Source organism: Dermochelys coriacea, chromosome 10, assembly GCF_009764565.3.
Source record: "Dermochelys coriacea isolate rDerCor1 chromosome 10, rDerCor1.pri.v4, whole genome shotgun sequence".
Taxonomy (NCBI): domain Eukaryota; kingdom Metazoa; phylum Chordata; order Testudines; family Dermochelyidae; genus Dermochelys; species Dermochelys coriacea.
Genome location: NC_050077.1, coordinates 8510841 through 8534018, shown reverse-complemented (window position 1 = coordinate 8534018; position 23178 = coordinate 8510841). Strand labels below are relative to the sequence as shown.

At 45.6% G+C, this 23178-nt stretch overlaps 2 protein-coding genes across 8 annotated transcripts in view; one reads left to right on the top strand and one right to left on the bottom strand.

Annotated features, from left to right (window-relative positions):
- The first annotated feature begins 9 nt into the window (after positions 1-9).
- On the top strand, positions 10-12121 carry TMEM11 (transmembrane protein 11). Its single transcript, XM_038420779.1, has 2 exons — positions 10-516; positions 11246-12121. The coding sequence occupies exons 1-2, from the start codon at positions 314-316 to the stop codon at positions 11760-11762; spliced, it is 720 nt and encodes a 239-aa protein (XP_038276707.1). The 5' UTR covers positions 10-313; the 3' UTR covers positions 11763-12121.
- Positions 12122-14098: 1977 nt separating this feature from the next.
- Positions 14099-23178, bottom strand: part of DHRS7B (dehydrogenase/reductase 7B) — a 35822-nt gene continuing 26742 nt past the window's right edge. For 6 of the 7 annotated variants that reach the window (XM_038420767.2, XM_038420771.2, XM_038420769.2 and 3 more), the window contains exons 6-7: positions 21460-21612; positions 14099-18190 (exon numbers count right to left, since the gene is read on the bottom strand). In XM_038420767.2, the coding sequence (XP_038276695.1) occupies positions 17985-18190; positions 21460-21612 (359 nt within the window). In that variant the 3' untranslated portion in view covers positions 14099-17984. Of the gene's footprint in view, positions 18679-21459; positions 21613-23178 lie in introns of all 7 variants that reach the window. The other variant, XM_038420778.2, reaches the window with a different exon arrangement.

Genomic DNA, 23178 nt, shown 5'->3' with positions numbered 1-23178 from the left:
TGGGGAAGGCAGGCCCGGGGAGGAGGCTTTTATAGAGGCTCGGCCCCTGCCCAACGCTGAGCGCGCGACTGGGAGCCCCACGCGGCCCGCTCCCACGAGGCTGCCTCGGTGCTTTGTGGGAGTTGTAGTCCATGTCCCCGACCGCTCCCCTGGGTATTTCCCTGCGAAGACAAGCAGGCTACGGGGAGGCCACGGGATTGAGCTCAGGGCCTGGGCCTTTCTAGCGCCGCCCGGCGCGTCCCCAGCTGGGAAGCGTCCCCGCCTTGCCGCCCGCAGGACTACATGTCCCAGGGGCCCCAGCGCGGCGCAGGGCATGGTGGGGGTTGTAGGCCGCTCTAGCGAAGGGCGCGCTCCCCCAGTGGCGCCAGCCCCGGGCCTGGACTCTATTTCCCGGCAGGCTCGGGCGCGGGCCCGGGCCCCTGTGGCAGAGAGACATTTGCGACTCGAGCCGAGAGTCTCCAAGATGGCGGCGTGGGGAAGGAGGCGCGCTGGCCCCGGCAGCGGCGGCAGGGAGAGGTGAGGCCTGGCCGAGCGGGACTCCGGGGCGCCGCCAGACTGGGCCCCGAAGGGCCCTGAGCAGGGGCGATGGGGAGTGGACCCGGGATCCTGCTTGGTCCGGGCTGGGCCCCTTCCCCGAGAGCGGGGTGGACGGGGCGGGGGGCACCGATGGGGAGGCCGGGCTGGTGGGGGGGTGCCGGTCGGGGGGCAAGGGGGAGACCAGTGGGGGGAGGGCACAGTGAGGGGAGGCCGGTGGAGTGAGGGCTGCGGGTCATGGGGGGAGAGGAGGAGGAGGAGGAGGCGGCCAGTGCGGGGAAGGAGAAAAGGGGAGAACGGGGGGAAGGGGGAGACTAGTGTGGGGGGAGGGGAGAAGGAGACCGTGAGCGGGAGGCTGGTGGAGTGAGGGGGGGCGCGGGGCTGGGGAGGGAGGAGAGGGGGAAGAACAGGTGGGGGAGGGGAGAAGGGGACAGTGAGGGGGGGCGCGGGGCTGGGGAGGGAGGAGAGGGGGAAGGACAGGCTGGGGGGGCGGGGGAGAGAAGGGGACATTGAGGGGGGTGCGGGGCTGGGGAGGGAGGAGAGGGGGAAGGACAGGCTGGGGGGGCGGGGGAGAGAAGGGGACATTGAGGGGGGTGCGGGGCTGGGGAGGGAGGAGAGGGGGAAGAACAGGTGGGGGAGAGGGAGGGGAGAAGGGGACATTGAGGGGGGTGCAGGGCTGGGGAGGGAGGAGAGGGGGAAGAACAGGTGGGGGAGAGGGAGGGGAGAAGGGGACATTGAGGGGGGTGCAGGGCTGGGGAGGGAGGAGAGGGGGAAGAACAGGTGGGGGAGAGGGAGGGGAGAAGGGGACATTGAGGGGGGTGCGGGGCTGGGGAGGGAGGAGAGGGGGAAGAACAGGTGGGGGAGAGGGAGGGGAGAAGGGGACATTGAGGGGGGTGCGGGGCTGGGGAGGGAGGAGAGGGGGAAGAACAGGTGGGGGAGAGGGAGGGGAGAAGGGGACATTGAGGGGGGTGCAGGGCTGGGGAGGGAGGAGAGGGGGAAGAACAGGTGGGGGAGAGGGAGGGGAGAAGGGGACAGTGAGGGGGGTGCAGGGCTGGGGAGGGAGGAGAGGGGGAAGAACAGGTGGGGGAGGGGAGAAGGGGACAGTGAGGGGGGGTGTGGGGCTAGGGAGGGAGGAGAGGGGGAAGGACAGGTTCCGGGGGGGGGTGCGGGGGAGAGAATAGGGCAGTGATGGGAGGAATTCAAACCACCATCTGCCAGAGTGAGCTCAGGACAGAGCTGCAATAGTCCCTAGTCCCGAGCCTGCGGGTAAATCCAGGGCAGAGTCCAGCTGCAGCGAGGGAGGCATGGCGCTGGAGTGCCTTGGCTGGGGGCGAGTTTCCACAGGAGTGAGGAGCGCGGGGCGGGGAGAGGGAGGGAAAGGGAAGGAGAGGCAGCATCAGGGGGAAGGTCAGTGCAAATCTGCACGTTACCAAAGGCGGCTTTAACCCTTAGGCCGAACGATGCCTCGTGGCCCTGCTCAGTGGTAGGAGCATTCTGGAGACTGGGATGCTCCTTAAAAATCTGTTGAAAGGCTGTGGAGGCAACAGAAGACCTTCAGAGTGACCTCCCTTTGGAGAGGGCTTAATGCTGGTTGAGTGGCTTGTGTCCTTAGGATTTTACTGTTTTTTCTCCCTGGATTTGGAGGCTGCTGAGTAATTTTAGGGGGAGGGAAGGGTGTATAATTGGCCTGGCTGCTCTGGTGGCGGTTGCTGCTGTTGGCTTTTTGTAGTGTCTGCACTCACAAAGAACTTTCTAAAATGCATGTTTGGTCACCGGCTTTGTTTCTGCCTCTGTCAGGATGGATGAGCAACTGGGACATGGTGGAACTACCTGCGGAGTAGCTGTAGAAGTTTTGGAAACCTAACTTTAAAAACAGGAAAGAGTGCAACAAAATTTCTCTATCTTAAAATCTGTATGCATAATTCTTTACTTTCTTAAAACTTTTGGCTCAATCCTGTTGTCCCTTCCATTGGCATCTCTTTCCCTCTTCCCACCCTGGTGCTAGCTAGTGTAACCAACAGCCTTTGAAAGCAGCTGTCTTTTTATGGAGTAGCAAAATTGTCGTTTGTTCTACAGCCCAATTTAAAGACTCTGACAGCCCTAGGTGGGGTGATGATGATAATGTTGTATAGAGATACTTTGAAATCTTTACAAACACAAACGAGTTACTTGCCTCACTGACCTGTTCTGAGGTTTAAATATGCTCCCAACTTTTACAAATGAGTGGGAGGAGGGTTGGGCATGAAAATAGGCACAGAGGTGACACAGCAAGATAATAAATCTGTGACTAGAGTACCTCTAACCAGTACTACACACTCCCTCCCAACACAACCTGGCAAAGGGGTAGTCTTATTAGGTGTCAGATAATTCCCCTTCCAAATAACTTGGTATGGTAAGATCACCTGCTTTTAGTGTAAATCTTCTTAGCCAAGTGATGTTGTTCTCCCATTTGTGGAATTGGAGATATCCACTGCCAGACTCTCAGCTGGTGTCTTTTCCCATCTTGTATGGTGTTGGGAACACGGCTTGTGTACAGGGCAATGGTGATGGATCAGTTATCATCAGACGATGACATGTATATGTTATATATAGCAAATACAGTTTTCTTATGTTCATGAATATGATTCTTGTTCAAAGACACAATCTTACTGACTGAGCACACTGATCCAGCTTTCTCATCAAAGAGCTGTTTTAAGGTATTTCTGTAGCTCAGTTTGTAGCTGTCGGCCAGCTAGTCTAAAAGGAGTGTATGTTGAGGGGTAACATTAAGGGAATAGCTAGTGAATAAAATACTGTCCAGTGTTAGGAAAGTTAGTCAAATGTAACAAAATGATTGGCAGCTGTAACTACAGAGACTATATCCTTCCATAAAAGATCTGATTGATACATGGAAGGTCTCTTTGGTCACTACCATGTTATACTTTATTTGTGGAGCATATGGCTAAGGATCTAACAGTATAGTAGCTGTCGATTCTGGGCTGGTTTTATGATGGTGGTTAAAAGTTAAACAAAATACTGAAAAACAAACTAAAGAGAACCCACTAAATATTGCTTTCCCTCCCTCATTCCAAAGGGATTCTTTATGCAGAGTATCTAAAGGGAATTGCTAATCCGTAGCCCAAAGCAATTTATAATGGAGAACAGCTACTGAGTGCACTTGGAGTTCTTGTCTAAAATTCTGCACGATGACCACTAGAGCACAGAACAGAATGCCACTTGTTCCCTGGGGAAATGTTCTCACAAACTTGTACAGCTCAGAATAAACAATGCAATAAGGCAGCTTTAATGTCATCCCAGCTACGTTTCTGGGCAGTCTTAAAGGTCTTTTCTTTCACTACCTGTACTGCTTGGATTTCCAGTAATCCGCTTGCTTGGAGCAGTGATTGATCTGCTTCCATTAGTCTAGCTAATTCTTTTGTTAAACTAAAAGTGGCACTTCTCCTGCTCAGTGTGGTCTCCTTAATGCTATTGCAATGTTTTTTCAGTGGTGGGTACTGTCTTCTATCACTGGTGCAGCTCTAAGGGTCTCGTACTCATTTTCCCTGATCTGTTCTCCCCTCCCTGCCCACAGTCCTCTTTCCAAAAATCTTATTGCATTTAAACTGCATCCCTTGAATGGAAATTTGCTTTGCCTCTGTGCTGTTGCTTCTTCTCCTCTTTGTTCTGAACACATTGATTATTGTTCTCTGAAGGTTGTGGTTGAACACAGTCTCTGTGCTGAGATACTGATAGTAATGGGTTAAGAATGCTAGAATGTGGGACGGCGCTGTTGCCATACCTCAGTTCTCATGTGGAGTACCCCTGTTGTTGCAGTCCTGGACCTTTCCTGAGCTGAAATGGACAAACTTGTCAAATTGTATGATGGTTTTGTGATGTGGAATTTTTACACTGGGGATTAAGGTGAGACCACAACTCATTTTTCATGTTGAAAGTAACCAGAGTTGAACCCAGATCTAGAAATAAAAGATTAGTGCATTAATGTTCTTGCACTGTCCACACAGTACTGACTTATTCAGGTTTGGCTGGGACTCTAACGATAAACACTGTGTGCTTTTGGCCATCTGTGATATGGCTATGTTGGAATTCATTCACGCACCAGCCTTCAGTCCTTAGTTGCACTGGTGTACTCATTTCTTTTGTGCACGTTGCATGTGATGCAAGTTTTGCAAATGACAAGCATTATCACGCAATAGGAAGCCCATTTTTTTCAGTCACCACTCAAACCGGTCTCTCTGCATTTGCAGTTCTCATGAATTTCTGCCTAGTACTATTTACCTATAGTCAACAAACCTCTTTGAATGGTGGAACCACAGGTATTCTGTTGTCCCTGAGCAATTGTATCTGCTATTTCAAAAGGCCAACCTGGGGCTTACACGTTGTATATAAAAGGGGTTCAGAAATTTGAACAATAAATGCAAGAAAGGAATTGTGAACTGTGCACGATTTGGGGATACTTCTGATCAGGAGTGGAGATGCTTTCCAGACACCAACCAGTCAGAACTTAAAACTACTAGCCAGAAGTATATATGATAGACAGGACAGGGAGGGTGTCTCCACCAGTGGAGGGGCACTCCAGTGATGAGAAGACTTACCTCCTTTCCATTCCCAGCTGCTGGCTGGAGGAGGATGCTGGGAGAGTTCTTCCAGGACATTGTCCTGGATCCCAAATTCAGCAGAGCTGGCAAGAGAGCAAGATGTGAAAGGCTCCTCCTGCTGTATACCTGTGCTATGTCCTGCCGAGTTTGGAAACTGGGGATTAAAGGTATGTGTGGTGAAAAAGAAACAGACTGTGTGTTTGTGACTAGTAGACCACGAAAACAGGCTAGACAGAGCTGCTCATAGGGTAGCTTGAGAAGCATCCTGTGACATTTAGGTGGCCACCAGAGGCTTTTTAACTTGTTAGGGGAGACAGAGAGGGCAGATTTTGGAACCCTAACTGGGAAATTTCGTGAGTGCCTAACATCTAGCTAGCTGCAATGTCGTCTTAGTGCACTCAGTGATGATTTTAGTAGGGGAATAAATTTCAAATTTAATTTTAAACTCACCATGTGGTTAACATGGTCATTTCTGCCCCTCTTGCTGGTGGTTGCTGTATCAGCTGCTGAGGTGCATTGTTTGTAATCCTGCAAGTACAGAAATCAGTGTAAATTACCTTATAAAATTAGTGACAAAAGCCATTTAATCTACTGAACCATCAGAACAGAGCATTCCTCTGCTTTTTTACAAGGACACTGAAAAGCCAGGCATCAAGAATGAGACACTTTAAAAAAAAAAAAAAAAAAAAAAAATTACAGGAAATGGGATTCATCAGTTTGTGATATGCAAATAGCATTCAAGATACAAGTTACACAATTACCACAAAATGGATATAAAACTTACCTGTGGCAAAGCCCTTCCTTCTTGGAAGAAGGGCTCTAGAAAATCATTTAACATTGCCCAGTTTAACACCTGCTTTTAAGCATAACTAGCACCTCCAGCCTTTGGCTGTGAGGCATCATTACATGTTGTCTGAACACGGATTCCCTCTGACATTGATTACTTATTGCACTTCCAAGTAAAATCGAGAATAACTGAGTTATCAATACCCCCACCTAGGTCCATAGAAGCACAGCACTGACAATGCTTAAACCCTGGCTGTGTTTTTTCCAGGAATGGTGGTGAGTTCCAAAAAGCATACTTCACAGGCTCCAGTGTGTGCTGTTTTGTTCAAATGAAAGGCCCTATGTCATGGAAAATCAGTTTTGTTAGTCTTTGTACTTGAGGTCTCTGAGGCAAGAACCCCTTTCTTGTTCTGCATGTCAACAAGTTCTGGTAAGTCTTGTAGACAGAGTTCCCCTATGGGGGGACACTACGCACACTTTGGATTTTTCTTCTTTTGTGTAAGATTGGCTTCCCCAGGCTTTCCACCTGTTGTAGCCAGCCTCACGTGGGAATGACGCACACTGAATTTAACTTCCCACGTGCCTGAACTTTAGTGTAATATTTATCTTGCATTTACCCCATATATAATTTTTACTCACTCCACTGTCTCCTCATACCTGCTATTGTTTGAGTAGCTCATCTCCTCTCTCTCTTCTCCTCCCCCCCCCCATCCTTTGTTTTTAGGATTATCTAGTCAATTGCCAAGATGAACAATTGCATCTTGAGCACTGTCCAATGGAAGAATAAGTTGCTCTAACAGGGATTATTTGGTCAAGGGATCAGCAGCTGCTGTGCTTGGAACCACAAGAACATACCACACAGCAAACACTTCTTGTCAACTGTTGAGATAGCTCACTTCCACCTTAGTTGAATTGGCTTATTAGCACTGACCCCCCATTTGGTAAGGCAACTCCCATCTTTTCAAATGCTGTGTATTTATACCTCCCTACTGTATGTTCCACTCCATGCTTATGCTCAAGTAAATTTGTTAGTCTCTAAGGTGCCAAAAGGACTCCTCATTGTTTTTATATGGAACAGTTTTATTGAGCTTATTTTTGCTCCCATGCATCATGTTTTGACTTCATACCTATAAGAGCTTAGAGCCCAAGAATGCATAAAGCTTCTGAAGAGAGAGGAGGGCTTGAACAAACTTATTTTCCTATAGTAATTTCAGTCCATGGTTAATGTTTAATGTGTTCCTGTCCTATTTTCCTTGACTGGAAGGCTATTGACCAAGTGGGTCTATGAGGATATAGAAAGTGTGGGGAAAGGAAGGCAGGGGAGGGGGGGAATATTCAAAAATCTTTCAAGGACCAGAAGGATTCTGGAGGGAAGAAGTCACATGAAACTTGAGGCCTGGTCTACACTGGCAGGGGGTGGAGGGGTTGATCAAAGTTATGCAAATTCAGCTATGTGAATAAAGTAGCTGAAGTCAATGTACTTAGATCTACTTACTGCGATGTCTTCACTGCGGTAAGTCGACTGCTGACGCTCCCCTGTCGACTCTGCCTATGCTTCTCGCTCCGGTGAAGTACCGGAGTCAACAGGAGAGCGCTTGGCGTCTTCACTAGATGTGATAAATCAACCCCCCACTGGATCAGTCGCTCCAGAGGTAAGTGTAGACATGCCCTGAGAGTGTTGGGGTCTGAGCTGGGTTTGTGTGTTCCAATCTGAGAATGGGCCCTTGCCTCTTAACTTGCCAGAGACCTAATTTGAGCAACCAACAAAATTATAGGAAGTTTAACAGTGGGTAGGGTGGTTCTCTCAACGTAAACATTTCCTGTAACTTCAGTTGGTTGACATGGCATTTCTGATGTAAGAAACTTGAGCCTTGTTTTTAGCTAGGAAGCTGAACCATTGCTGAAAATGGCTTTCAGCAGCAGTTCCCCTTGAAGCTGGATTGAAGTCAAGTGTTCGCACCAACTGGGTGAAACCACTTGCTGTTTCACAAAGCCTATGTCTCAAGTGTGCCTTCCAGGGTTCACAGTTTCCCAGAAAAAAATTAGTTTAGGACAGGGCGCTGGTAAATACAGGTGTACATATGGTTTAAACCGTGGGAAATAATTGCATCAGTGTTCGGCTAGTTCAGCAAGCATAGAACAAATCCTTTTCAAGGTTTGGATACATGGATTCAAAACTGAGGAATGGGCTCAGTCTATCCACTACATCAAAGGAAGTCTTCTGCTGCAGAATGCTGCATGGCCAGATGGACCTGGTTGTCTGCAAGTCTGTGTACCTCTGACTGCTTAACACTTCAAGCCTACAACCGTATTATTGTCATTTTCATATAATCCAATGGTTTTGACTTTGTTTATAGAGTATCAAAAACAGAAATGAGCCGTGACATGCGTAACTGGCTTGAGAACATATCAAACCAAAATGCATAGGCATTCCAATGTTCAGTATTCTAATTAAATATATTAGTATTTCGCTCACTGCAGTTTTACTTGTACAAACCTAAACTAATCGATTAATCTACTCGCTTGTGTAACCACAATTTGAATATATAACTAAAACCAAGTGTAATGTGGTGTGCATTAACTAAATGTTTTTTAAAATAGAAAATGCCTTAAACTGTGGCTAACTCGTTTTTTCTGGGGTGATTAAAAAAACGTGGTTTTTACCAGGTAAAAACAAACTCTGGAAAAATATCATGCCATCCCTGATGCATTCTGAAATGGATCTGAAAATTCTTCTGTCTTGGCTACACTAGCACTTAAGACATCTTCAGTACTTACTCAAGGGGGAAACCATTGGTGAAAAGATTTAATTTCACCCTGTATGCCATGACTACATTTGACTCTATTTGGGCAGTGAAACTAGGTTGCTCAAATTCTTTTCCTGGTGCTGTCATGCTAACCCAATTCTGTTTGCAAAAAGAAAAGGAGTACTTGTGGCACCTTAGAGACTAACAAATTTATTAGAGCATAAGCTTTCGTGAGCTACAGCTTCATCGGATGAAGTGAGCTGTAGCTCACGAAAGCTTATGCTCTAATAAATTTGTTAGTCTCTAAGGTGCCACAAGTACTCCTTTTCTTTTTGCGAATACAGACTAACACGGCTGCTACTCTGAAACCAATTCTGTTTGGCATTTAAACCTTAGGAATGTCTCTCTGAAATGAAAAACAAATACATGTTTCAATATGTTTTATAACAAATATTTGTACTTTTACTAGACATGATCCCTTTAAATTAGCAAAAATGTTTTCCTGTAAAAGCTTGCAGCTCCAAGGCTGAGCAATGGATAAACTGAAGGGGTTAATCTGCTAGAGGACTTTTTTGTTTTGTTTTGGTTTTTTTTTGTTTTTGGAAAAGAAATATTAAGCTTCACAGTGAAATGTTTTGTTTCCATCACCAAATAAATAGAATCTCATAGGAGATGTGCCAACCAGTCCTTGTCCTAGGCAGCATTGGCAGAATCTTCTATTCTAAATGCAGACATGCTCAAGGCAAATGTAATGTAACCAGAGAGTGCCCAATGTCCATCTTACAAGGAAGACCTTGCTTGCCAACCAGACTCTAACAGAAACAGCTTATTCTATCCTAAAGAAGGAGGCTGATAAGTCTTAGCTACTGCTGCTTGGTATTGTTGTCACCATTCACTGTAAACAAGCTACTTCAGGCAACAGCCTGTAATTTAACAATATTCCTGATTACAGGTGGCTGCTGCACAATACCCATCACAGTGTGACTAAAACGGAATTTAAAGGGTAATGTCTGGTACTACAGCAGCTTGCAAACATGTATCCTCTCTTCCTTTGCCATTTCCAGTGCGAACACATTAGTATCTTTGTACTAATGGAGCAAGAAAGAAGTGTTAGTTTCAGTCTCAGTGCAGAGTTCTCCATTGCCAATTCACTAATACCAAGTGAGTCCCAGTACTATCAGGAACGATGTCTTGTCTGCTGCGACTAGGACAAAGTTGTGTACTGGTTGCTCTTGCTCTGCTAAAGGAATTTGCCAAATAACTATATCCTTGGGAGCCCATGTGCTCGGGACACTGGGGCTCTAAGAGAACATATTAAAATCAGTTTCTTTTCATGAGGTAAAACCCACGCAGTGTAACAGACAACGTCATTTGATCTGTTCTGCTTTCGCATTGAGGGCGCAGAGCAGATGTGAGGCTGCCGCACAGATGAGCGAATATATCTGTGGACTTTGGAGTAACAAGATAAAGGATAAGATGCTGCTGAGGGGCAAGAAGCTGGAAACTAGTCCAGGCTACCTATAGCTATTTTACAAAGGGCTGGAGATCTTGCATGCAGTCTGTGTGTACAGAACTTACCTAATGCAGTCCAGTGGCAGGGGTAGGGAGACTGCTCCAGGATAATGCGAGCAGCTGTTTCTTAGCATTTAACCAGTGTTGTAGTAAAACCCACCTCTTTCCCCTGTTGCAAGAGGAAGGAACCAAATGTGCTAACAAATTCTGAGTGATGCTCTGCTTTACCTCTCCCTCTAGCTACACATTTGTATAATTTCTCATCACCACAGGCTGGATCCCACAAATTAGCCAGTTTTGTAGCAAGCTGGAGTATAGATTGCATAGCTGTTGGTTCTAGAACTAACATGGTTGAGGTGTGGATCTGGAAATGTGGGGATTAGCATAGGTGGTTCTGATCTGTGCAAGGAAAGAGGGTGGCCAAAACGCATGTCTCATTGAAAATTTGCAACACTTTCGTTGAGGGGACAACTTGTATTTGTATCCATTGTTTGTTTGTTTTTTTTATTGATGGCTCATTCTATCATCTGACAGTCTCCTCTTTGACATTGACACCAGTGCTTAATTTTTGCCAGGGTTGATCCCCGAGACCTCTGGGCTTGCTGCATCAGTTATGAATATACAAAAAATTGCCTGAGCCCCAGCACCTCTTTCATTACAAATTAAATGCTGATTGACACCATCTCCACAGCAGCTGACTGTGTTGTCACTGATGGCAGAAGTCAGGTGGGGAATCTGTTTCAGGAGGATTCAACCAATCGCAAGATCTTGTTTTCTTGAAAAGTTCTTAATTCCCCAAAGTGAGGAAGATAAAATTCACTTGTATGTAAAATGCAGTTAAGCCTAAACGAAAGAGCTTTTCCGAGTTTTCCTTGAACAATCAGCTGCTCTCAAATGAGTTTTGATCAGAAAAAGTACTACTTTATTGAGGAAGAAGCAGTGATCAAGTGACTGTGAGGTGCTGACCTGGTTTCGGTTGTCAGTCTCCCAAACTCTAAGCTAACTGGGTTAAGGTAGGGGTAGGGTTGTCTCTTGTGCTCTGTAGCTTAATTCTGCATTTCCTATTAACAGGATCATCTTGTCCTCCACGGAGTGTTACATTGTGCATGAAATCTACAATGGGGAGAATGCTCAGGACCAGTTTGAGTACGAGCTGGAGCAGGCCCTGGAAGCACAGTACAAATATATAGTGATAGAGCCCACTCGCATCGGTGACGAGACCGCTCGCTGGATCACAGTTGGGAACTGCCTGCACAAGACCGCTGTCCTAGCAGGCACCGCTTGTCTCTTTACCCCGCTGGCACTTCCAGTAGATTATTCCCATTACATCTCCCTGCCTGCGGGCGTGCTGAGCATGGCCTGCTGCACCCTCTACGGTATCTCCTGGCAGTTTGACCCCTGCTGCAAGTACCAAGTGGAGTATGATGCCTATAAACTTTCCCGCCTGCCCCTGCATACACTCACCTCCTCCACTCCTGTGGTGCTGGTGAGAAAGGATGACCTGCACAGAAAGAGACTGCATAACACGATAGCACTCGCTGCCCTGGTGTACTGTGTAAAGAAGATCTATGAACTCTATGTTGTATGACTTCAGCAGGGAAAAGAGAAACCCACAAAGACAAGTGTATTAAGACTCCCACAGTAACATTTTTTTCCTCTGAGAAGCAGTGGAGACTGGGAAGGCATTTGGTTTAATAGTTATTTTTAAAACAACACATCACTGGTGCACCAAGGGTTTTCAGTTCTTCATTACTCTTAAGATGTGGATCTGCAGTGACTTGAGAGCTGTATGCGAGGCTGTGGGAGCCAAATCCAGCAGTGGAACGTTGATGGAAGAAAAGGGGGTGTGAAAGCTTTTTTGGGGGGGAACCTTTAAATATATTGTTTAATTGTATACACAGAACCAGCCCAAAGTTATCATTGCCATTAAAAGATGAGAATTTCAAATGCTTTTGCGCTCTTTACTACTAAAGTGGCTCCTTTTTGAGTTCGGTTCAAGTGGGTAGGGGATCTAATATTTTGCCACGGGAGCCATGGTAATTCACACTTTTTATATACACAGCAGCAGTGCCCATGTGACCTTGCAATCTGATGAAGGGATGACTTTGGTGAGCAATGGGGTATTTAACTTCCTGTGCATCACCAGTTGCTTCTTGGTAAAGGGTGCCAGTTGTGACAGTTTTTATGATGATCTGTCTCGAGCACTGATGTTCTGTTCTTAGAGTGCAGTGCTGTCCTGCCACTTTCCTCCAGAGCTCAGTGGGAATTAATCTAAATTTCCTGTTGGTGCCAAGCACTTCCTGCTCAACTTGCATACAGGTTCTTCTCCAGTATGGACACATCTCCATTGGGTGTAAGATTAAGCTCTCTTGGTGTGGTAGGTAAGTCTTAAACTGCTTTGGAGTTGAGGGCTCCAGAGGGGAGCAGCTGACTATTTCACCCTTGTCATATTTTGTTAATGTCATGCACATTTGTGCAACCACTATGTGAAATTAGAATAGTATTAGCAACATGTGCCCTGATCATTTACTTTCTTTGGCACTGGTGGTAACTTCTAGAGGAACTTGCCGTCAATGCAAGAGGCAATCTACTTAACTGTGTAATTGCTAAGTAATTATGCCCTATTCTGGAATTTAAAAATTCAATCTAGTGCATAAATGCCTAGCTGGAAACAGTCAAAATCCTCTTCTGCTTGAATGAAAAGCGTTTGTAACTGACCAATCTTGCAAAACTGCATTTTAAAGAGTAGACACAGGCTTCTATCTCTTTCTGCCAGATGTGATGGTACGTGTGGGCTGCTATAGAAAGGCAGTTATGCTTCCGGTGTTTGTCCTGGACATGAGAGCAAAGCCCTGTAACCTGAACCAGGTATGTACAGATGTACTGCCTGCTTAAATAACTGTTGCAACTTGATCTCCAAAGCTCAGATACTGATCTTGGAATGGAGTCACACAAGGTCAGAGACCAAACTAAACTCACCTTTATCCATATGGCACAGCAGGCCAGAAAACTCCCTATCGCATCGAAATTTCAGCAGAATATTTTGGCCAAGGGCTGGGATTTGTAGTCTTCTGTTTTCATTTAAGCATCAGGTATGGAAAGCAAAGCTTTTGTTCCAGGCGTATGTCCTCTACCTGCACGGATACAAGTAAGGCTATGTTTATGACACAGAGGTCATGGAAGTCATGGAACCCGTGACTTCGAGAGACCTCCATGACATTCTCTGCTTCAGCCTCAGGGGCTGCAGGACTTGAGCTGACAGCTACTGGAGCCCTGGCAGGGTTCCAGTGATGCGACAAACAACTGAGGGGGCCCTCCTCAGGGTTCCGACCACAGCCTTGCATCGGGGAGGGGGACACCTCGGTCGAGTGGCTGTGGGTGTCCCATTTTCTCTTTGGGAAATATGGTCACCCTGCAGCTTCCAGTGGCCATGGGCAGAGGGGGAACCTCAAAGCTCCTAGCCACCACGTTGGTGGGGGAAACCATGGAGCTGCAACAGCAAAAGTCAGACAGGTCACAGCTTCTGTGAATTTTTGTTTATTGCCCGTGACCTGTCCATGATTTTTACTAAAAATAACCATGACAAAATCTTAGTCTTAATGACAGGCTAATGTTTCACAGTTTGCAAACAGCATTTTGAGTAAGTAACTCTCATGCTCAGATTTAGAAATGCCTATAAACAATGCCAAATGGAGGCTTTAAAGGGAGTTCTTGTAGTATCAGGACTCAATTCACTTTTTGACTCTTCCTGCCTCTGCTGGCTTTACTAGACAATGGCCATTGTGAAAGCCCTGGCCTTTGTTGGGTTAACAAAAGCTGCTAATACAGCTATCTCCATCCAAGGTTAAAAGTAGCTGAGATGTCAAGCTATTTTATTTATAGCAACAATGAGCAGCTGCCTTCCCTTTTTTTTGGGGGGGGGGGGGGTAGGGGAGAAGAAAAAATGCTTTGTCTGTGCCCAACCTGGGAGTTATGCTTTCCAACTCTCTCTCATTTCTCAAGTCTTGCCTTAATCAAAGTCAGCTGGAACGTACCACTTGGCAGATGGGATCTAGCTGGCATGGACTTCTGCTACTGCAAAAGGAGCTGGAATATTTCTTCACCTAGCTCCTTTAGCAATGCTGTACAAAGCAGAGATTCCTGCCTGACAGGGAGGACTGGCAAGACCACTTGTTTCCTTTCACTGCCAAGGAGCCTCTGTGCTGGTACCTGTCAGTGTCACTCCTTCTCTTGCCCATGAAGGGTCAGCATGACTTGAAACTAAACCCTACCTGCCTCTCCTTATGTGCATCTGGATCAGCTGAGGTTTAGTGATTTTTAAAAAAAGGGCCAAAGGGGGGGGGGGGTTATTACAAGCTGAAATGTGAACAGACAGCTGGACCTACTTGCTAGAGTGAGAAATTGGGTTCCATTTTTTTTTACAGTAACAGAGCTGTCACTCCAGTTAAGGTATGAGAGGACATGTGGAAACACCCCTCACTTGATCTCTACATTTTAGAGGTCAGTATCAAGGAAAGGCAGCAACTACCATGAATGTTTGTCCCAGCAAAATGGAGATTGCACCTTAATCACAAGAAGAATTCAGTGTTTCAAACACAAGAGAAATGTGCAGGCATAAACAGTGAAGGCAGGATCCAGCTCAGGTGAAGGGGGAGGTTCTGGATGGTGTGCTTAAAAATTGATTCTTCCTGTACTTAGTTCCTCCTAAGCATCAGTAATGTTTGGATTTAAGCTCTTGGTATAGAAGGGGTAGGTGTGGGGAAGACAAAATGCTCTATGATGGTATGTGTAGGGAGAAACAGCCCAGAACTACCTCAAGTGTCAGGTTAATAACCTCAGAACTGATCTGATAGAGTGCAGCACCATCCCCATGCTGCTAGTGAATTCTGTGCCATCTGAAAGCCACAGTGTGAGACATGAATGAAGCAGTGACCTGGGCTGAGACTGTCAGTTCTGCCTGTAATGGGATTATCAACAATGAAGACAGCGAGGAGTCACTACAGAAGCTGAGGTTTAGGATGGCTGCATTGGTTTCCACCCCCTGATTCGTTTATTCAGTTAACTGAGATGGGATAGAGATGATTCAGCCAAGGGAAGTTAGGGGATAAAAACAAGTGCAAAGCATGTTCAGTAACCTGCATAATGGAATGAGGTATGCAGGTAGACATCTCTTAAGACTACATCCCAGCAGGGCTCTGCACCAGTCCTGCTTACAAGAGCTACCACTAGCCTTTGTGTAAAGCTTGTAACCCTTGCATGTGAGGTTCTCTTGTCCTGCAGGGGTTAGGATCCTCAGGGCAGCCTCCTCCCCAGAATGAGTACTCCAGCCCTACTGCTACCTAGCCACCATTCCTGCAGGTCAGATGCTCAGCTGCCATGTGGTGCTCTAAGTATCTTCTTAAACTTCATGAGGGAGAGGAAAAAATGTTTTATAAATATGAATGTGCAAAATTCCAGCTGGCTGCTACAATGATTTTGCTGTAAATACATTCATCTCATTGTACAGTGCAGTTCTAAAACTATTTTGTCATCAGGTAACATTCCCCCCTCCTTGGTGTGATGTGGCAGAGTGTACCTAGCCTTGTGATGATCACAAGTGGCATCTAGAATGGTAACTTACCAATTCAGGCTCTATTAGAACCACTGTTAGGGGCTGAAGATGGTGCAGGTGGGAAAGACTAGTAAGAAGTGCTATATTCCACTAACAGTGCAAGGATCCAGACAGGTTAAATGACATACTGGGTATGTACCAAGAACTACACAAAACACATCAATTGTATGAAGGTATGAAAACTTAAGCTAGCAAACACAAAACAAGTTCCCCTCGTAGAAGGGAAGCTCCCCTTCCAAGGTTAAGGACAACAGTACTTGGTAATGCCTTGGATTTAAGTCTTAGCTGGGAGATCCTTCAGCTTTAGTTAGTAAATCAGAAAGCTTCCATTATCTACAACTTCAGCTCTGAGATTTTGCACAAGAAGCTTGTGGTGTCAGCCATCCAAGGAGTTGTAATGTTTATCCTACGTTACCAGCTCTGCAATGTAATGCTTTCAGGGGCGAGGGTCACCACAGAGCAGAAGCAATTCAGTACTTTAAGGTGAAAACCTGAAGCGAGTTTCTGAGGGGAAGGCCCTCCAAGCCCCTCACCCTTGCAAAAGGCTGCCCTTCACAATAACTAGCTCTTGCCTGAATAGAAGCCGGAGAGGGCTACTCTACAAGTGAGATTGTGCCCAAGCCAGCAGAGGCTGGGACTGAGGTGTATGGTGCTACAATCTCATCTTGACTCCCCCTTGGCAAGGCAACAGCACAGAAATTCCCCCAAATTAGCTTCAGCTGCCTTGCCTGACACGGGTTGCAGCACAAAACACTTCATTTCAAACCCTGAAGGGACACAGAGTACAACTTTTATTTCCATCATTTGAGGTGCACTTACAGGCAGGACACACACAAGAGTGGTAAAGTGTGCAGAAATGGAGACTCAGAATAAGCACAGGATGTGGGCTTAACAGCTGAGTGCAGGGATTGGGTGTGGATGGATTTTCTTCAGTTTCTGCTATCAGGGTCTTTTTTTTTTAAAATAAGGAAGTTAAGAATGAGTCAGCTCCGCTTCTGCCTGATCGAACAAGTGGAAAATTGAGCAACACTATGCCCCTGTAGGGTACAGATTCTAACCTGCCCACTAGTAACCAGTGTTCAGGAGAAGGGATGAGGGTCCTGCCTCCCTCTGTGGGGGAGACGCTCCACTAGACACAGAGAAAATGGGAGGAGGACAGATGCAGTGTCCTCTCCCTGGAGCCTCAGTGCTGAAGTTGTTTAGCAGGATACTGCTTCCACGCTGTACTTTGGGGTAATAGGACCCACTTAATATATAATGGCTTTAAAACAGGTAAAACCATATGGGTCTGTCTCCATCAGCTGAACCTACAGGTTCGCTTCCCACCCCTTGTCATCACAAGGCTTGTTGCCTGGCACCAAAGGGGTCACAGCTTATTCCTTGCTCCAGGCACGCAGCAGAACAATGCTGGGTGTTTTACAGTCAAAGGTTCATGTTGGTGCTGCTGCCGCGACCGCCACCACCTTTCACAGGCGTTCAGTGCTTACCTGGCAGCAACATGCACTGCAGCCAAATGCTGCAGTGGAGGGCTCGTCTTTCTAGAGCTACTTTAGGAAAAGGTGAATACAAAAGCTGATCTGAAGGTTAGATGGCTTAATGGGTCACTCATGCTCCATCCAGTACAGATATCCATGGTGTCATCCCAGACCGGACCTTGACACTTTAAACTGTTTAAAAAGCAGCACTGAACAGTTAATTTTGGCTTAAATCAAGTGATGCTGTGTACTAGGGACACAGTAGACCATTCCAACCCAAAGGATAACTTCTGGATCAGATTGGGGGCAGACTCTGTTCTGGAGAGCTTCTGGGTAAGGACTGAAGTTCACTGGGAGCATTGGGTGGGGAAAGCTAACATCTATCTGCCTGTGCTTGGCTTTAGCCAGCATGGTTCCTACTCAATGGAGAGCACTAAAACTCAAAATGAGGTGGGAAGAGTGGGAAAGGTTCTCCTCAGGTATTAACCCTTGCAGCTTCAGCCAGTTCACCTGTAGTAGAGGAAGCCTTCTCTAGGTGATGGTACGGCACTGTTTTCTGGCACCGTGGGCCTCCTGTGGTCTGCATGGAACTTCCAACTCTGCACTCAATGGTAAGATGGAACCTTTTAAATTTGTTTCTTGAAGTAACATATCCATAGACAAAGCCAAGATGCCAGAGTTCATTTCCTTTCCCTAGTCAATGCCTGTGGGAGCTGAGCTCTGCCTAAGAGTCCTTCGTTTTCCTCTCCTTTCTTGCTCTAGATGCCATAAAGGTGAAGAAGAGTCTGGGGGACAGAGTTCGCAGGTAAACAGCCAGGGAAGGCAGTAAGCCAGCTACGAGCACCTCCTTCTTCTTCTGCCCCACTGCATTAAGAACCACCTGAGCCACCTCTGCAGCGGTTCTGCCTTCAATCGTGTTCTTGTCCATAACTGTAAAGAGCAAAGGGAAATCAGCATGGACCACAGCAGGTAAGCACTCGTTTCTGAAGGGTTATTTCCCCAGGAAAGCTCAGCTCAGTGTTTTGTTGTCAGTGAGATTCTTGCTTTTAAACCAATTTCAGATGGCTTTGTTGGGAGTCCAAGTTTGGAGTGATGGCTGAGCTCGGGTCAGTAGAGGGGATCCTCCCAGATCCCAGGCCATTGCTTCACCACTGAACCATGTGGTCCACCAGAGGCATTATTAGACATTTTAGTTCAGTTATGGATGGAGGTTCCAATGTTGAACACTCACAAGTTTCACTTGCTGCCACTTGACTGCGTAAATGCCAGGTGCATATTGACTGGCTGAAATGAGGGAGACAAGGATAGTTTCCATATTCCCCAAAGCTCAGCTGGAGCTATAGTTCAATAATCTGAACTCATTTTCCTCCTTCCCTCTTAACTAACAGCCTCCTTTCTATTGGATATTCTTTGTATCCCTGTAAGAAACAAAGACACCAGGTGGATGAGGTAATGTTTTTTTTAATCAATAGAAGTTGATCCAATAAAAGATTCTCATCCACCTTCTCTCTAATATCCTGGGACCAATATGGCTACAGCAACACTGTAAGAAACACTGTCAATTAAACTTGTTTCAAACAGGTGTGGACTGCCAGAGAACTGGCTTGTTAAAAATGCCAGCTCATATGTACCATTTAAAGCCCCTTGAGGTCCCTGTGTAACCCCCAAATAGCAATTTCTTTTTTTGTGAGAGATCTTAGCTTTTGTGCTACTCCTTGGAGACACCCCTACAGCCAGCATCAAAGCCATTCCCTGAGGAAAACCCCATTCCCCAAACTCCTGAGGCTGATGCAACCCTTTTGTAGAACTCTGCTAATGCAATCACTCCCTTGCCTGCAACACAGAGATCTGGCAAATTGCCGAGGTGGAGGCGTTGAGAGTATTTTGTTAGAGAAGTGATAGTGTTTCCTATGAGTACGTAAGAATGGCCAAAGGTCCATCCAGCCCAGTATCCTGTCTACGGACAGTGGCCAATGCCAGGTGCCCCAGAGGCAGTGAACCTAACAGGTAATAATCAAGTGATCTCTCTCCTGCCATCCATCTCCACCCTCTAACAAACAGAGGCTAGGGACACCATTCCTTACCCATCCTGGCTAATAGCCATTAATGGACTTAATGTCCATGAATTTATCCAGTTCTATTTTAAACCCTGTTATAGTCCTAGCCTTCACAACCTCCTCAGGCAAGGAGTTCCACAGGTTGACTGTGCGCTGAGTGAATAAGAACTTCCTTTTATCTGTTTTAAACCTGCTACCCATTAATTTCATTTGGTGGCCCCTAGTTCTTATTATGGGAATAAGTAAATAACTTTTCCTTATTCACTTTCTCCACATCACTCATGATTTTATATACCTCTATCATATCCCCCCTTAGTCTCCTCTTTTCCAAGCTGAAAAGTCCTAGCCTCTTTAATCTCTCCTCATATGGGACCTGTTCCAAACCCCTAATCATTTTAGTTGCTCGTCTCTGAACCTTTTCCAATGCCAATATATCTTTTTTGAGATGAGGGGACCACATCTGTACGCAGTATTCAAGATGTGGGCATACAATGGATTTATATAAGAGCAATAAGATATTCTCCATCTTATTCTCTATCCTTTTTAAATGATTCCTAACATCCCATTTACTTTTTTGACTGCTGCTGCATACTGCGTAAACATCTTCAGAGAAATATCCATGACTCCAAGATCTTTCTCCTGATTAGTTGTAGCTAAATTAGCCCCCATCATATTGTATGTATAGTTGGGATTATTTTTTCCAGTGTGCATTACTTTACATTTATCCACATTAAATTTCATTTGCCATTTTGTTGCCCATTCACTTAGTTTTATGAGACCTTTTCAAAGTTCTTCAGAGTCTGCTTTGATCTTAACTATCTTGAGCAGTTTAGTAACATCTGCAAACTTGGCCACCTCACCATTTACCCCTTTCTCCAGATCATTTATGAATAAGTTGAACAGAATTCGTCCTAGTACTGACCCGTGGGGAACACCACTAGTTACCCTTCTCCATTCTGAAAATTTACCATTTATTCCTACCCTTTGTTTCCTGTCTTTTAACCAATTCTCAATCCAAGAAAGGATCTTCCCTCTTATCCCATGACAACTTAATTTACGTAAGAGCCTGTGATGAAGGACCTTGTCAAAGGATTTCTGGAAATCTAAGTACAGTAACTCCTCACTTAACGTTGTAGTTATGTTCCTGAAAAATGTGACTTTAAGTGAAACAATGTTAAGTGAATCCAATTTTCCCATAAGAATTAATGTAAATGGGGGAGGGGGGGTTCGGTTCCAGGGAAATTTTTTTTTGTCAGACAAAAGGCATTATATACATTTTAAACAAGCAATTTAATTACAGGTATATTATAAAGCAGGCAGCCAAACAACGTAATAGTGGAGCATTGCACAACTTTAAATGAACACTAATTGATCAGCAATGTAACAACGTTAACTGGGACGACTAAATGAGGAGTTACTGTACACTGTGTCCACTGGATCCTCCTTGTCCACATGTTTGTTGACCCCCTCAAAGAACTCTAATAAATTAGTAAAACATGATATCCCTTTACAGAAACCATGTTGACATTTGCGCAACAATTTATGTTCTTCTACGTGTCTGACAATTTTATTGTTTCAACTAATTTGCCCGGTACTGAAGTTAGACTTACTGGTCTGTAATTGCCAGGATCACCTCTAGAGCCCTTCTTAAATATTGGCGTTACATTAGCTATCTTCCAGTCACTGGGTACAGTAGCTGATTTAAAGGACAGGTTACAAACCATAGTTAATAGTTCTGCAATTTCACATTTGAGTTCTTTCAGAACTCTTGGGTGAATGCTATCTGGTCCCGGTGACTTGTTACTGTTCAGTTGCTCAATTCATTCCAAAACCTCCTCTAGTGACACTTCAATCTGTGACAATTCCTCAAAATTTGTCACCTACAAAAGACTGCTCAGGTTTGGGAATCTCCCTAATATCCTCAGCTGTGAAGACTGAAGCAAAGAATTCATTTAGTTTCTCTGCGATGACTTTATCATCTTTAAGTGCTCCTTTTGTATCTCGATCGTCCAGGGGCCCCACTGGTTGCTTAGCAGACTTCCTGCTTCTGATGTACTTAAACATTTTGTTGTTACCTTTTGAGTTTTTGGCTTTTCTCTTATTACATTTTTACATTTAATTTGGCAGAAGGCCAATCCTCACCTCCATAGCGAGATCCATCTGCAGTTACAGCATTGACAGACAGGTTTGTCTGAATGTAGCCAGGGCTCACAACAGTCACATCGATTTCATACTGTTCCAGCTCTGCTCGCAGGCAGTCAAAAAAGGCCTGGGTGGCATGCTTGGAGGCTGCATCTGCAAAACACAACTTGGGCGTGCAGTCAGAGGGGGGAGGAGGAGCAGGGTTCAGGCTCATTTTTTCACCTGCAACCCCTTTGCCATTAGAGCACAGCACCATTTAACAGCACACTGCGACGCTATACTGCTTTGTTACAAGAAGCGAAGAACAGCAACTCTTAATGGAAGTTAGAGGCATTTTCAAAAGGCAAAATGTCATTGCCCAAATTGGAAGCTGGCCAGGATACAGAGCTTAATATCGGACGTGGGCTGAAGGCCCTGGAAAAATCAATATTGCCTCTTACATTTGATAAGACAGCTGGAGTTCAGCATAGAAGAACAATTGAGGAAATACATGGTTGTGGCAGAGCGGGAATATAATTCCCAATAGTAGGACAGCAGGGCCTGATATGACAAGGCATAGAGCAGGCTCAGGGAGTGGCTTCTTTCAAATACATTTACTTAATTAAAAACCTGACCACACAACTAGGTGGGAGCAGACAAGTCATACAACTTAGGGCCGGATTTATTGACCTTTTTTCCATGCATTCCCCCCCACCTCAATTGAGCTACTGCTCAAAGTCTCTCTTCCCAGTCCAATAGGAACACACTAATTCTCCCCCCATCATGGAGTCTGCAGGACTAGATAATTGGAATCTCTTTTCTTCCCTACTCCAACCCACATTCAGGCTCTCATTAAGTCCTGTCACTTTTATTTGGTCTCTAAAATCCATATTCTCTTCATCATCCCAACTTCCAAAACCTGGGTCCAGGCCTGGAGCATATTGTATCAGCTACTTCAGTTTATCTTGTTCTCCCCCAATCTAATTATTCAAAACATCACCATTGTTATCTTCTGCTGCTGCTGCTGCTCTGAACACATCACAACCCCTTCTTGAAACCCTTCACTGGCTTCCCCTCTCCTTCTATAGCAAGCTCAAGCTCCTCCCCACCAGACTCTTTATAGTTCCACTCATTTCATCATACATACATTTCATCATCTGTGCATTCCTTCTTATTCGCTGTTCCCTCTCATCTCTCAGCTTTGTATCTTCTTTCCATCCTGCAGTCTATTCTTGAAATGGTCTCCAATTTCCCATGTTTCAAGCACTCTCCCTCCCTCCTTTCAAATCTCTATTTCCTTGAGGTCTCTCCTACATTAATTTTTTCACAGATGGCTCTTGTCTTGAGTCTGAATTATTACCCTTATATGTCCAAATTCGACTGCAGGCTCTTCATGCCAAAGACCTTATCTGCTTATGAATTTGATAAAAATACTGTGCTCTTTAAGTAACAGGATACGCTTCTACATTCCCAGGATCCTTACGCCCAGGGAGAACTGTCACGCAGCAGCCAGGAAAAGAGCATGGATAAACGGCAATACCATTATGGAGCTAAATCCTAGTAACTAAAGTTTGCAGAGGTTCTCAGACATTAGCATGGATCGATGCCATGAAGCTGTCAGGGTAAGGAAGGAGAGTCTAGCCTGCCCTCCCATGAGAATTTTAGACCAGCGCTTCAGTCTACGAAGATTTTAAGACTTGTGATCAAGCTCCCCGCCCTTGAACACTTCTGACCACTGTG